The following is a 15704-nucleotide window of genomic DNA, read 5'->3' as shown; positions in this document are numbered from 1 at the left end:
GATCGATGGTAAGACACGCCTGCTTTTCATCTCATGACATCTACGATTGCAGAGTAGTACCTCAGTTGTGTTAATCTTGGTTTAACAAATATTGCCTCAGGGCCTTTAGGCAACGCCTCGGAGTGCTTCACGCTTTTTAAAACCAAGGTGTTAATCATCGTAGGCCTGTTCGTTCATCCTTGGTTTTCACAATCCTTGAAACTAATCCATCAACATGATTGCTGCACCATGTCCTCCATCTCCTCAAAAGAACAAGTGGACCGACAATCATCACAAACCCCACAACAAATCCGATTCCAATACTAACATACAGATCACTTCCATCTTCGTCTGTTTCTCTAGGAAATTCCCCAGTAGCATTAACATTACAGCTCTTGTTCAACGGCATACCACATAACCCTTGGTTACCCATGAATGACGAATCACTAAATGTATCAAACTGTGAGCCGCGTGGGATGCGACCCGACAACTCATTATATGACAGATTTAAGGTTGAAAGAAATGAAAGACTTGAAAGCTGTGGTGGAATGCTTCCACTTAGCTTGTTTACCGAGAGGTCCAGTGATTCAAGATTCGTCAGTTTTCTAATTGGCACAGGGACCGGACCCGATAGTGCATTGTGGGATAGGTTGACGAGTTTAAGCAATTTTAGATCACCAACTGTTACAGGTATACTCCCTTGGAAACCGTTGTTGGAAAAATCAACCGAAGTGAAGATGTTGAGAATTTTTTCAAGCTCCCTGTTTGTTCCCTTGACAACCACACTCACCGAATCTTGATAATATATCGCACTATTCAGTGGATGTTTGAAATACAGGTAGCCGAGGTTTGATCGAGTTTCATCGATGATTCCTTTAAAACTTGTGAACAAAGTTGGAGGTAGAACGCCAGAAAACCTATTGGAAGCAATGTCGATGATTTGAATACTGTTGGATCCCAGTCCGAGACAAGTAATGTTCCCATGAAATCTGTTGGACCGTATGACAAAAACATGCAAGTTGGACAAGTTATTCAGCCAACATGGAAAATTATCCGTTATCATATTATGACCGAGATCCAAAACCGTGAGATCTTTGCACTTCACCAAAGATTGAGGAAGGGGTCCTTGAAGATGATTGGTACTAAGGTCTAGTGTTTGCAGACCACAACTCTCTGTAAATACATCTAAAACATTGCCGGTGAAGTTGTTTCCTCTGAGATTGAGTACTTTAAGAGTCTTGGTAGCCAAGCATGAAGGTAGTGAGCCATTCAGACTGTTATTTGATAAATCAAGTACAACGAGGCTGCTGGCGTTGCATATTGATTGAGGGATGGGTCCCACCAAGTTATTGTTGGAGACGGAGAAGAAGAAGGTGGAGGTGAGTACATTGCCAAAATCAACCGGGATTGAAGATCTGAAGTTGTTGCTCGAGTAATCCAGAATATAAACTCGTCTCGGAGGAATGGGGATTTCACCGTCCAAATGATTAGAATGCAGGTCGAGAACGTCAAGTAGGAAAGGAAAGGTATATGGTTTTTGCAGACTAGAAAACCTATTGTGTGATAAATTTAGAGACCGGAGAAAGCCGTTTCCAACTTCCCAAATCCAGTTGGGTATTTCACCGCTTAGTTGATTATATGAGAGATCAAGATTTAAATCAGGAAAATGTTGCATGTAGCATGAAGCTAATTTGAGTGTGCTGATTTGAGAGAGTGATGCCGATGCTGATTCTGATCGATCTACACTGACGGTAAGATTGTTATAGGAAAGGTCAAGTGCCTGAAGCTCCTTCAACCTTCCAAACATGTGTAGGTCCACCCTGCCAGTGAATTTATTTGAAGAAAGTTTGAGAGTCGAAAGGGCTGCAAGTTTGAAGATGAATCCAGGTATTGGACCTTCAAATTTGTTGCTACTCAGATCCATTGTATTCAACTTATAATAAGAAGAAACATTTGAAGGGTCGTTAATGTTTCCGGAAAAGGAGTTGTTGGACAGATGCAACTCTCGAAGTGATTTTAGTGTTAAAAAGGACTCCGGAAACCTCCCAGTCAAGTAATTACTAGCAAGATTAAGGTACTCAAGCGTATCGAACCCTTCCCAGTGAGAAGAAGGGATTCCACCAGTCAAATTGTTTTGGTAGAAATTTACCCACACCAAATGATTCTTAGACAATTGAAACGATGGAATTGGACCCGTGAAGCGATTAGCAGACAGATCCAGATATCGTAGACTGGTAAGGGTTTGCATTGAGTCTGGAATCGGTCCACTGAATCCACAGCCACTAAGATCCAGATTCTCAAGCTCAAGAGCACCCACAGAATCCGGAAGTGCACCTTGAAGCATTTCATTTCCAGAAAGATCGATTGTCTTCAAAGTGGGCACCTGAAAGATTTTAGATGGAAGCAATCCCGTAAGATCGCATCCAGGTAGACTCAAAACAGTAAGATTTTGGAGGTCCGCCAACGACTCAGGGATTCCAGAAGAAAAGTTGTTTCCGTCTAGAAGAATAACCGAAAGGTGTTTGAGGTTACCAAGCGAGGAGTCTAAAGAGCCTCGAAGCCCGCAGCTCGTCAAGCTTAAAACCTGCAAATTGGGCAAGGAAGAAGATATCACCCCGGCCCAATTGTTATGTGCCAAAATGTTGATATAGTCAAGATAGAGGTGTCTTAATTCGGTAAGGTTCTGAACTAAGTTTTCCAGATGATCAAGATAAACCATATAAACATTTCTAGCAGCTAAAGACAGATCAAGGGTGACCAAGCTTGTGATCAGGGAGAAGTCAACAGGAAGCTGACCTTCAGAGTATGCATTGGACAGATTCAAATAGGTGAGACGTTGAGTGAGCTTACTGAATCCCAACAGCGAGTCGAAATCGTTGTAGGCTAGGTTGAGCGACTGAAGAAACTCGAGACCGAAAAGACTAGACGAGTCGTTGATGGAGCCATACACATTCTGGCTGCTGAGATCCAGTCCTGTAACATGACCCTCTTTGTCGCATGTAATCCCACCCCAGTCACAGCAGTCTACACTTGGGTTCCACTTGGCAATCTGGCTTGAAGGATCATAAACCAGATCGTTTTTGAATGCTAACAATAAAGACTGTTGGTCCTTGAGGCATTGATTGTATGCAGGTTGAGCATGTAAACCAATCACAAGGAAAATCCAGGAAATCATCATCATTTAGGTGTCTTGCAACAATAATAATGATTATTAACTCATAAGCTAGTAGTAGTTTGGTATTATATGCGTATGTTTTTATATTTTTTAATATATGTAGATTAGGCGTGGCAGGTGGATGAATTAAAAATACACATAAAAAAGAGCACTCAAGTAAAGCATGGACGGGATTAAACTCTTTTCTTTTCAATTAAATAATATTTTTTTATACTTTTATTATTACATTTTTTCTCTCCTTCACCCACTATCACTTTCAAAAAATATTAAAAAATTAAGTACTGCCATTTTGGTTCCTGTGGTTTGGTCAATTTTGCCACTTTAGTTCAAAACTCAAACTTTTTGCATCTGGGTCCCTGTGGTATCAGTTTTATTGCCATTTTGGTCCAAAAATGAAATCAGGTCATATTTGTCTTATAAAATCCTGTTATTTTGTTATTTTCCGCAGGGGCAAAATGATCATTTCTTTTTTATAAATAAATACCATATTTTATAAGACAAATATGACCTGATTTGCCCCTGAGGAAAATGACAAAATTGCAGGATTTTATAAGACAGGTATAACCTGATCTCAATTTTGGACCAAAATGGCAATAAAACTGAAACCATAGGGACCCATATGCAAAAGTTTTGAGTTTTGGACTAAAGTGACAAAAATAACCAAACCTCAGGGACCAAAATGACAGTTTACTCTAAAAAATTAAAAATGTGAACAGTATCTTCTCCAAATTTAATAGTAATTTTTTCTTTTTTTTCTCTCTCCTTCACTCACAACAATTTACAAATACTTTCAAAAAAGTAGAGGCTACACTCATACGAAAATAAATAGAGGATCCATTGTCAATGCTCAACGTAAACAAAACCCTTACTAGCAGGATGGTAGGAGCAAATACATTTACAACATATAACTATTGATATTAAAGTTACACAGCAAACGACCATAAAACCCTATTTTTCACCCATAAATCCAGCAACCGACCATAAACCCTATTGTACATAGAGCAATGCCTCATGTACGTGAGGCTCTCGCCTCATGCCTCACGCCTCGTGCCTCGGCTTTTGAGGCCTAAACATCTCGGAGCGCCTCACGCTTTTAAACAAAGGTGTTAATCAACGTGAGCGCGTTCGTTCATCCTTGGTTTTCACAATCCTTGAAAGTAATCCATCAACATGATTACCGCACCATGTCCTCCATTTCCTCAAAAAAACAATTGGACCAACAATCATCACAAACCCTACTACAAATCCTACTCCAATACTCACATACAGATCACTTCCATCTTCATCTGTTTCTCTAGGCAATTCTGAAGTAGCATTAACGCTACAGCTCTTGTTCAAAGGCGTACCACATAGCCCTTGGTTACCTATGAATGACGAATCTCTAAATGTATCAAACTGCGAGCCGCGTGGGATGCGTCCCGACAACTCATTATATGACAGATTTAAGACTGAAAGAAATGAAAGACTTGCAAGCTGTGGTGGAATGCTTCCTCTTAGCTTGTCTACAGAGAGGTCCAGGGATTCAAGATTTATCAATTTTCCAACTGACACCGGGAGCGGACCCGATAGTGCATTGTGGGATAAGTTGACAAGTTGAATCAGTTTCAGATCACCAACTGTTACAGGTATACTCCCTTGGAAACTATTATTGGAGAAATCAATGGAAGCGAAGATGTCGAGGATTTTTTCAAACTTTCTGCTTGTTCCCTTGAAAACAACACTTGCTGAATCTTGATAATATATTGCACTATTAGCAGGATGCTTGAAATAGAGGTAGTCGAGCTTCGATTGAGTATTGTTGATGATTCTTCCAAAACCTGTGAACAAAGTTGGAGGTAGAACGCCTGAAAACCTATTGGAAGCAATGTCGATGATTTGAAGACTGTTGGATTCTAGACAAGTGATGTTCCCATGAAATCTATTGGACCTGATGACAAAAAGATGCAAGTTGGACAAGCTATTCAGCCAACATTGAAAACTGTCCGTTATCATATTTTGACCAAAATTCAAAACCGTGAGATCTTTGCACTTCACCAGAGATTTCGGAAGGGGTCCTTTAAGATGATTACTACTAAGGTCCAGCGTTTGCAGAGTACACCTTTCTGGAAATACATCCAAAACATTGCCTGTGAGGTTGTTTTCTCTTAGATTGAGTACTCTAAGAGTTTCTGCTACTAAGCATGAAGGTAGTGTGCCACTGAGACTGTTGTTAGATAGATCAAGAACATCGAGTCGGCTGGCATTGCATATTGATTGAGGAATGGGTCCCACCAACTTATTGTTGGAAATCCTGAAGAAGTGGGTGGAGGTGAGCACATTGCCAAAATCAACCGGGATTGAAGATCTGAAGTTGTTGCTCGAGTAATCCAGAATATAAACGCGTTTCGGAGGAACCGGGATGTTTCCTTCCAGATTGTTAGAATGCAGGTCTAGAACATCGAGTAGATAAGGAAAAGTGTAGGGTTTTTGCAGACTGGAAAACTTATTGTGTGACAGGTTCAGAAACCGGAGAAAGCCGTTTCCAACTTCCCAGATCCAGTTGGGTATTTCACCACTTAGTTGATTATCTGAAAGATCGAAGCTCTCCAGTCTTGACAGGTTGACTGCTTCTGACAAGTGTAGGTCGGTGAATTTATTTGCAGAAAGCTTGAGATACGAAAGGGCTCCAAGTTTGAAGATGAATCCAGGTACTGGGCCTTCAAATTTGTTGCTACTCAGATCTATGGTACTCAGTTGATAAGAAGAAACATTCAACGAATCATTAATTCTGCCAGAGAAGGAGTTGTCGGAAAGGTATAAGCCTTCAAGTGATTTTAGTATTAAAAAGGACTGCGGAAAGCTCCCAGTCAAGGAATTACTAGCCAGATTAAGGTACTCAAGCTTATCAAAGCCTTCCCAGTGAGAATAAGGAATTCCACCGGTCAAATTGTTTTCACTCAAATTTACCTGCACCAGATGATTCTTAGACAACTGAAATGATGGAACCGAACCCGTGAATTGATTAGCGGATAGATCCAGATATTGAAGACGGGTAAGGTTTTGCATCGACGCTGGAATCGGTCCGGTGAATCCACAGCCACTGAGCTCTAGCCTAGACAACATTTTAAGACTACCGATAGAATCTGGTAGCCTCCCCCCAACCCGTGTGTAGCTAAGAATCAGATTTTCAAGCTCAAGAGCATGCATAGTATCGGGTAGAGGACCTTCAAGCAATTCATTGCTGTAAAGATCGACCGTCTTCAATGTAGGCACCTGAAAGATTTTATACGGAAGCAATCCACTAAGATTGCATTGTTGTATACTGAAAACAGTAAGATTTGGGAGGTCTGCAAATGACTCAGGGATTACAGAAGAAAAGTTGTTCCCGTCTAGACGAATAAACGAAAGATTTTTAAGCGTAGCAAGTGATGAGTCTAGAGGACCCGAAAGATTGCAACTTGTCAAGCTTAAAGTCTGCAAATTGGGTAAGTAAGAAGATATAACTATAGACCAATCATACCCATGTGTGAAAATATTGATATTGTCAAGATAGAGATGTTTTAATTCTGTAAGGTTCTGAATTAGCATTCTGAGATCTGGATTTTCGATATAAAGCGTATACATAAGACCTGAAGAGAGATCAAGGGTAACCAAATTTGTCAACAGAGAGAATTCAACAGGAACCTGACCTTCAAAATTTGCATTGGACAAATTCAAATAGGCGAGCCGAGTGAGGTTACCAAATCCTGAGGGCAATGAAGCAGGATCAAAATTGTTGTAGGCCAGGTTGAGTGACTGGAGAAACCCGAGACGGAAAAGGCTAGACGAATCGAGGGAGCCGTATATACTCTGGCTGTTAAGATCCAGTCCTGTGACACGACCGTCTGTGTCGCATGTAATCCCAGTCCACTGACAGCAGTCAACACTTGGGTCCCAGCCTGCTGCAATCGAATGATCATTTTCGAAAGCTAACAGTAAAGATTGTTGATCGTTGATGCACTGATTGTATACAGGTATAAACAATGAGGAAATGAGTATAGACAGAAGAAGCCACAAGGAAAGCCTGATTTGAGCTGGCATCATGATTGAAATTGGATTCAAGAAACAGGAGTCATTCACATTGAGATTGTGCTGAATAAACGTGTAAATTTTTTTAATCCTATACCATGAAAACTTTTAGTTAAATATAATAATATATTGTCAGTGGATGAGTTAAAAAAGTATACAATTAATTAATTAAAGAGAGAACATATCTCAAGAAACTGTTAAATAAATATATAACCTGTCTGCTTCCTCTAAGACTGGAAGGTATGGGGGCCGGCTTGGCCCGGCGCCGGACCCCCACACCGCCTCCCTGGCCCGGCTTCCATCTCAAACGGCTACCCAATGCCGGGTCCGCCGAGCCTCTTTTCAAAATTTTGACCGTTAATCAACGGCATTTTCCATAAAAAAAAAATTCATTTCCCTTTTAAATATATACCACTATCTAATCCATTTTTATACCATTTTCTCTCATTCTACTCCCATTCTTCTCCTATTCTCATCCTTTTTTATAAAAATACTCTATAATTTTTATAACATTCTCTCCCAAACATGAATCCATTCAACCCAAACAACCCCAACCCAAACAACCCCAACCCGAATAATCCCAATCCGAACCAACCTAATTTTTTTTCGAGTCCCGCTTACACTCCGACTATGGATCCTTCGTGGGGGGCTTCGCAATTTCCGTTTTCGGGTTTCCAACAAACACCCAACGCCTTCTCACAAATGTCTCAACTACAACAAGTTCAACAATATCAAGCGCTCCAACAAATCATGCAACGCAACACGTTTGAACAACTCCAATCGCAATCGCAACCCCCGGTTCAACTTGAAGATGATGATGAAGAAGTCGTCCCCGAATCACCACCGCAAGAGCTCACGCGCAAAAAAAAGAAGGGGAAGGGAAAGAATGTTGAACCCGAAACCGCGCAAAAACCGAGAGCAAAGGGGAGACAATGGACGAAAGTAGAAGAGGAGGCGCTAGCTATGGCGTATGCTAAGGCCTCTACTTGCCCGATAGTCGGTATAATTTTTTTTATTTTTATTTTCGCTTTGCTATTTTTTTTATGAAATTTAATTTTTTTTTACTAATGCACTATTTTTTAAATTTTAGGAAACAACCAATCGGGTAGTAGTTTTTGGAAGAAGACAACGGATAGGTTTAACGCGATTATGGAGCATGGTCCGGCTCGTGATGTCGAATCCGTCTCGGGCAAGTGGCGAAAAATGATCAAGGTCGTCAACGCCTTTAATCAAATTTATAACCAAATTTACCTTTCTCCTCCAAGCGGGAGTAACGAGCAAGATATTCTTAACCTCGCTATCGCCAAGTGGGACTCCCAAAATTCAACGCCTTTCCCGCACTTCCGAGCATGGAACGTTATAAGGAAAGAACAAAAAATGGAAGCCGGTTCCAAATGAGGTCGCAACGGCCAAACGCACTAAAACTTCCGAGTCCGGAAGCTATAGTGCGGGAGGCTCCACCGCTCGATGTCAAATCGACATAAACGACGACCCGGAAGATGACGAGGATGTGTTGCCCGTTCACGAGTCGGAACGTCCCCCCGGGAGGGACAAAGCAAAAAAAGAAGCGGCCGGAAAGCGAAAAGTGTCCGGCTCGAGTGGAGGTGGCGGCTCGAGTGGAGGTAGAGGCGAGAAGGCATCGTCAAAAATGGACGACTTGATAAACGAATTCCGTTCGTTCAAAGAGTTCTCGACCGAAAAGTATACTCACAAGAAAACCGTGTCGTCCGACTATGCTCGAGCGGAAGATTTTAGGATTATGCGGTTGGATCTCGACTCGGTTCCGGAGGATGAACGCGAGGTTTATCGGAGGATGAAGGAAGAGGTGAAAAAAAAATGGACGTCGTAGGTTGTAGGAAACGTAATTTTTTTTTATTTTTTATTTTCGGTTTCTTTTTTTTTTTTAGGAAATGTAATTTTTTTTTTATTTTCGGTTTCTTTTTTTTTTAGGGAATGTAATTTTTTTTTATGTTATGAAATGAAATTATTTATGTTGTTTTATGTGGTGTTCTTTAAATTTTATAAAGTTTTTATTAATTTGGTTATTAAATTAAACAATAGGAAATTATAAAATAATGAGGTGGGGCCCCATCCTCCATCCCCCTCCATCCCTCATTTGGCTCATCCCCCACGAGCCGTCTACGTGGCGCCTACGTGGAGGCTCATCCCCGTGGGGATGAGCCGAACCATACCCACTAGTCTAATGTTTTTATATTATTCTTGCAACTTTTTGTTTTGTAAACAGCCTCGTACTATAATACTTATAATAAAAGTAAGGCTTTAGTAGTATAAATGTAAAAACTAAAGTTAAAACATGCCTTACATTTTAAAAAGAGTTAAATGTGATTTTAGTCTCTGCGGTTTTTCTGTTTAGTTCAAAGGTTTCATTTTTCGCATGTGGGTTTAGAAAGGTTTCACCATTGCTATTTTAATATACTAGGTTAACTTAGAGGTGTACAAAAAACTGATTATCCAACCGAAACCGGAAAAAAACCGGAACTAAAAACCGTTTTTTTTTTCTGTAACCGGTTTGACCGGTTATAAAGCGGTTAGTATATTTTTCAACAAAATCGATTTTAAAACCGGTTTATTAAAAAACCGGTTATTAACCGAATGAAGTGAAAAACCGGTTAAAAAACTAGTTAACTGATAACGTTATAAAAAAACCGGTTAAAATAACCGGTTAAACCGGTTTTTTTGTGCCCAACGAGAAAAAACGGTCATATGACCGTTAGAGGCTGCTTATAGCCGTTTTTTTTGTTTTTTTGTTTTTTGACCAAAACTCATCTCAAACTTAGTATAAAAGGGTGGTGGGTGTTTAGGTTCAATCACACCACTCTCTAACCTTTAAAACTTCTAAAAAAAGCTCTCATTCTTGTTCGATAACTCACAAAAAACTATGGCAACCTCTAGTGCCTATGATTCGGTCAATGTTGGCGAGTCTACAATCGATTCGGTGATTCGTGTTGTTCCAACGAAGCGCAACCCCGAGGTTTAGTCACATTTTGATTTGTGCGAAATAGCCAATGGTAAAAGAAAAGCGCGTTGTCATCATTGTCAAGGCTTTTATGCCGAAACCGCAAACTCCATCTTGAAACAACACATCGAAAAACCATTTTGCAAGGCGTTGAAACAACAACACGTTAGTGGTCAAGCTTCCATGGCAAGTGATGGCGCTAATATTTTCAACTACAATTTCAATATGGCTAGGGAGGAAATGGCGAAGTTTGTAATCCAAGAAAGTTTGCCGTTCAACCACTTCGACAACCAACGCTATACAAAGATGGTTCAACGAACTCTCCAACCATGATACACCCATATAAGTCGTGCTACTCTTAGGAGGGATTGTTTAAGATTGTGGAAAAATACTAAACTAGAATTAATTTCTTATTTTGAAAAATTAGAAACCGGTGTTAACTTGACTAGCGACGTTTGGTCTGCACCGCACGGTTCACCCAATTCGTATATTTGTGTCACCGCCCATTGGATCGAACCGACGACGTGGCAAATGATGAAACGCACGATTTTGTTTAAATTATTCGATTACCCTCACACCGGTGAAGCTATATATAAAGTAATCGACAAATGTATTACAACATACACATTGGAAAAAAAGGTTCTTTCAATATCTTTTGATAACGCCTCAAACAATATGAGTGCGGTAATGCATTTAAAATTAAAATACAATCCGATTTGTGAGGGTATTTTTTTCCATAGTCGATGCGTTGCACACATCATAAATTTGGCCGTTCAAGACGGTTTAAGAGTTATTGAACTGTCACACCCCGACCACGTGAAACATCAAATCGTGGCGGAAATGTCGGGGAGTGTTGTAACAGAATTATTGTTCCACAACCATGGTAATTAAAATTACATTTTATTCATCAACCAAAGGTGGAATACATTGTTTCAAAACAAGAACCAAAGAGTACATAACATAATTAAACTAGTTCTATCTTTATTTTATGTCACTAAGGCCCAAGTCCACCCTAGCGTGTCACGAACATCCTATGCATTAGCTCCTGAAACACATGTGAAAATAGGTATGTCAGCATAAAAATGCCTGTGAGATACATAGGTTTTGTAAAAATAGGATTCATGACATAAGTTTAAGAAAATGTTTAATAAAATTCAGTCATGAACCTTGTAAATTGTTTTGTTTTGTAAATCATTTGAAAAGCGATAAAATCAGATGATATGTATAAGTAAAAGAATAATGTATGGTTAAATGAATAACCAAGTAAAATAAGTTGTATAAAATAAACTGTTTTGTAAAACGAAGTCTTGTGAAAAATATGTTATTTGTGTAAAAATGTATAAGTCCAAATTGAATGATTTAAATGACGCTACGATATGTAATATAATACAAGCACTTATATATAGGAGGTACCAGCGGCGTATCCACCATGCTTGTATCATACTACACACGTCTCGTCATTTAAGTTACTTAAACAAACCACCAAGTATAATGTTCATGTTTAAACCAACCATCAAATGTTCTTGTATAAACCAATGTCAAATGTTTAAAAGTCAAAATGTAGTCATGTAATGTGTAACCAATGTTATGCATGGTAAGTAAAGTGTAATCACTTAAACCAAATGTAAAAATGTAAAAATGTACAAAACAAAGTATTTTGAATATATCAAAAAGTTGTGTTTTGCAAAGTAAATGCATGTTTTACTGATACAAACATTTATGTGGTAAGTTAACGCATACATCCAAGCCTTGAGACAGACGGATAACTCTAAGTCAAGGTTATCAAAAGAAATGTTATCGGATTCAGTCATTCCTTTCACCCAAACATACCTAGGATGTCAGGAACGGGATTTGTCAAGTCCTATGGTACCATTACTTACTACCGAGCGGCGTAGCTAATGTTAATGAATGTATATAAGTCCCGTTTGTGCAAACCAAATGTTATACCAAATGTAAACATGTTATATGAAAATAATGTACTAAGTATGCTAAGTTAACATACAAAGCAGAAAAGTCATGTAAATCAAGGTGCTAGCATGCTCAGTCTACATACATAGCAGAAAATGTAATGTAAAACAATGTGCTAATATGCCAAGTAAACATATGTAGCAAAGCAATGTAATGTAAATCAATGTGTTAGCATGCTAAGTTAACAAACATAGCAAAATAATGTAATGAAATCATGTACTATAAGTGTACGAAAGAACATAGCAACATATGATGTGAAAACATGAAAGCACGAAAGTAACAAGTAGGCATATGTGTTTCACCCCAAAATGTTTGGAAAACAGTAAAAGAGGGGTACTATGTACTCACTTGAGATTGCTCAATAGACTTTAGATATCCACCAAGCAAGCTAGAAGATCACGGATTCAAACGACACCTAATATAGGTATCTACATTAATAAACGGACCTATCGGAGGATCGGGTAGTACGAGGGTTTGTAAACCAAATAAGTGTGGGAACTTATGTAATATGGTTTGACAAAGCCTACATACTAAAACGAAACTTATCCTAAGTGCTTTTGACCCGTTACGACCCGTTTAGGTAGCTTATGCTACTTTAACACGTCGTTTGCGTAAAACGTGTTCGGACCGCCTAACTAGTCCTATGACAAGTAAGATATGCCTTAACATGTTTAATATTGTTGCTAAATCAGTTTAGATGTCAAAAGTTATGTTACTTATGCTTAAAATGAATTCTGGCGCAAAAAGGGTATTTTGGTAATTTTCCTAAGGCATGAGAAATACTTATCATACAACTACTTAAACGACGTGACCATAAGGTATAACCTCGGAAGGTTATTCCCTATACAACTATGGTCACCTAAAGTGTTTGGTCGAATCTTAAAGATCGACCAAAGGGGTCGGGTTCGAAAGCATAAGCGATTGTTTAGATCGCTTACCTTACGACCCTATATAAGCACTAAATCTAAAAGCGACGAGCTAAACATGCTAGAACATGTTTAGTAAAGTTAGAAAACAGGTTTGGTATTAAAACAAACGGTTTTAATACCCTAGAGTAGTTTGGTTACAAAATACGTGAGAAAACGCATTTTGGCCGAAACTACGACTCGTCACTGAGCCTAGATAACGTGGTAATTAGTAGGTATAGTCACTAGGGACTATAACCATCGTGATTACGCTCACGTTATGAAGTTCAAACGAACTTCGCGTTGACCATAAACTGGTCAATGCAGAAAGTCAAACGCAGTTTGACTTTAATGCTAAAATGAACGAAAAACGCGAAAGAATACTTACAGAAAGTCCCCGCAAGATTTGATTCCGATTCTCTCTCAGGTAGGAAGCATATACTGTAGGATCGATATTGACGATCTAATGAGTCAATCAGAGTCAAAATACCACTGTTTATGTGGCGGAATCACACAAACAGGTTGAATCAGAAAGAAATGAGTAGAAAACAGAATAGTATCACTTTTAACACTTGTTTCTCATTAAAATTCACGTGGAAAACCGGCAAGAGTTTGGCTACAACTTTGTAATTCCGTGTCAAATGAGAAACACAACTTGACTATATATAGGCTTGCTATTCCGCTTGAAATGACACAATGTCATTTCTAGCGGAATCACTAACTTCTGATTTCCCTTGAAATGACACAATGTCATTTCGAGCGGAATCACTAACTTCTGATTTCCCTTGAAATGACACATGTCATTTCAAGCGGAATCACATTAATTCTGATTTCCCTTGAAATGACCATGTGTCATTTCAAGCGGAATCACATCAAAATAACATAAATTTACATTTAGACCCCTATACAAGCTACCGACATGACCTAAGACGAAGTCAACAGACATATGCACCAACAGTCTCCCCCTTGGATGTTGACGGAGTCTTCAGTACGAGACTTTAGTACATCAGAACTTCAGTCTTGATCAGTCTACTCTCTCTTTCTCTTCAATCACCATCATCAGCTATTCTTCAGACTCTGAGTCTGGTTCTTTCACTTTTCAAACTTCCCTTTGCTAACAGACTCCCCCTTAAGTTGTTCTGGGATCGTAATCTGATATAGCACTCCCTATCTTCTTAGCATTAGCAGCTTTCACAGATTCAGGACCATCTCTTGGCTTTCCGTAGTAACAAGATCAGGAACCTGGCTTTTACGTCTACAGACTCCCCCTTTCGACAAGCTGGGATCGCAGTCTGAAATTCACTAGCTGCATACCTGCATATACTCTATCCAACAGTAAGATTTGACTTTATGCTTATCACTTGTATTTAAAATGATTAAATTGGTTTCAAATTAAGAGCCATTTCGTCATTTCAAAAACAATTTATATTTCCAACAAACTTTCCCAATCCTCTGTTCTTCCTGTTTAGCACTTGAACTTTGAATATCAGCTCTCCAACATCTGTTGTCGAAAATCTTTTTGGATTTTTCAAAATTTCTGCTAAAACACATTCTTTTTGGATTTTTGATTTTAATGAAAAACAGTAAAGAAATATTTACAGACAATATTTTTTGTGAGTTTGCGTAAGAGGATCATATCAGTTTTTGAGACAAATCACTAGCACCGTTAAGCTTTAAACATATTAAGTTCTAAACGATTCACGTTGATTGACGATATATTTGTCCTCTTAAGCTCAATCTAAAAACTTTCGAAAATGTTTACCGATATGTTAAGGTATATTAATTTTGCACTAAATTCTTATGGACCCCACGATCTCAGCATATCCCCTCATCATGTAATACACTAACTCAAGTAATGCCTTTAAACTTTCATCAACTGTGATTTGTGCAAAAACAAAGCAGAATGTTTAAACATTAACAATCAGGTCGATACTTCCGTATACGCAGAGAAAGTCCAATGTTTAAACAAAATAAGAAAATAAAACAAGTTGAACTTGTTTAGGCTTTAACCACCAGGTCGATACTCACGTATACGCAGAGGTGATCCAAAGCTTAAACGAAACACCAAAGAAACTAAAGCAGAACGTTTAGGCAATAACATCCAGTTCGATACTCACGTATACGCAGAGGATGTCCAATGCTTAAACAAAATAAAGAAATAAAACAAGTTTAAATCTTTGCAAAATGAAATGCACAATCACAGTGACTTTTTTAGCAAGTTGTGAAAGTTCACAAACTGACCGGTTTTTATGCATTTTTAGCATTCAGCGATTACTGAGTAGGCACACAATCAAGAAGGATAAAACTAAGTACTATGCTTTCAATCATGTTTCCCACTAGAACCAGGCTTTTTCATTTAAGTTTGTATCGTTATCGCAAATCTACTAGTCTAGCTGAGCCTATCGTCACATCTTTTTGTGAGACCGTTTATCACATTTTACTTTCCAATTCTTTAGCGTGCTGTGATAGTCCACTGATGTACTATCATTTTCTCTTTTTTCACAACAAAACTCGTTTTTGATTTTTAATGTTTTTGAATTTTTCAAATTTTCAAATTTTTTTAAAATTTTTCTACCCCTAAAATCAAAATATATTTCAATTTTGATTTTCTGGGAAAATTTGAAAAACAAAGCAGTAAACTGTACAAAGTAAA

The 15704-nt window shown here is 38.6% G+C and overlaps 3 protein-coding genes across 3 annotated transcripts; 1 reads left to right on the top strand and 2 right to left on the bottom strand.

The window, feature by feature from the left end:
- Positions 1 to 154: 154 nt before the first annotated feature.
- Positions 155 to 3160, bottom strand: LOC110882282 (receptor-like protein 30). Its single transcript, XM_022130345.1, has one exon. The coding sequence runs from the start codon at positions 3158 to 3160 to the stop codon at positions 155 to 157; it is 3006 nt and encodes a 1001-aa protein (XP_021986037.1).
- Positions 3161 to 4264: 1104 nt separating this feature from the next.
- Positions 4265 to 7216, bottom strand: LOC110882281 (receptor-like protein 7). Its single transcript, XM_022130344.1, has one exon. The coding sequence runs from the start codon at positions 7214 to 7216 to the stop codon at positions 4265 to 4267; it is 2952 nt and encodes a 983-aa protein (XP_021986036.1).
- Positions 7217 to 7457: 241 nt separating this feature from the next.
- On the top strand, positions 7458 to 9093 carry LOC110882322 (glutathione S-transferase T3-like). Its single transcript, XM_022130373.2, has 2 exons — positions 7458 to 8201; positions 8292 to 9093. Exons 1-2 carry the CDS (start codon positions 7727 to 7729, stop codon positions 8597 to 8599), a joined length of 783 nt encoding a protein of 260 aa, XP_021986065.2. The 5' UTR covers positions 7458 to 7726; the 3' UTR covers positions 8600 to 9093.
- The last annotated feature ends 6611 nt before the right edge of the window (positions 9094 to 15704 follow it).

This window comes from Helianthus annuus, chromosome 10, assembly GCF_002127325.2.
Source record: "Helianthus annuus cultivar XRQ/B chromosome 10, HanXRQr2.0-SUNRISE, whole genome shotgun sequence".
NCBI lineage: Eukaryota > Viridiplantae > Streptophyta > Magnoliopsida > Asterales > Asteraceae > Helianthus > Helianthus annuus.
This window is presented reverse-complemented; position numbering and strand designations above follow the sequence as displayed.

Excerpts from the sequence above, each read along its gene's own strand:
- LOC110882322 (XM_022130373.2), top strand. The coding sequence starts at position 7,727 with ATGAATCCATTCAACCCAAACAACCCCAACCCAAACAACCCCAACCCG. Across the intron at positions 8,202-8,291 it reads CTCTACTTGCCCGATAGTCG|GAAACAACCAATCGGGTAGT; the intron begins GTATAATTTTTT and ends TTTAAATTTTAG.
- LOC110882282 (XM_022130345.1), bottom strand. The coding sequence starts at position 3,160 with ATGATGATGATTTCCTGGATTTTCCTTGTGATTGGTTTACATGCTCAA.
- LOC110882281 (XM_022130344.1), bottom strand. The coding sequence starts at position 7,216 with ATGATGCCAGCTCAAATCAGGCTTTCCTTGTGGCTTCTTCTGTCTATA.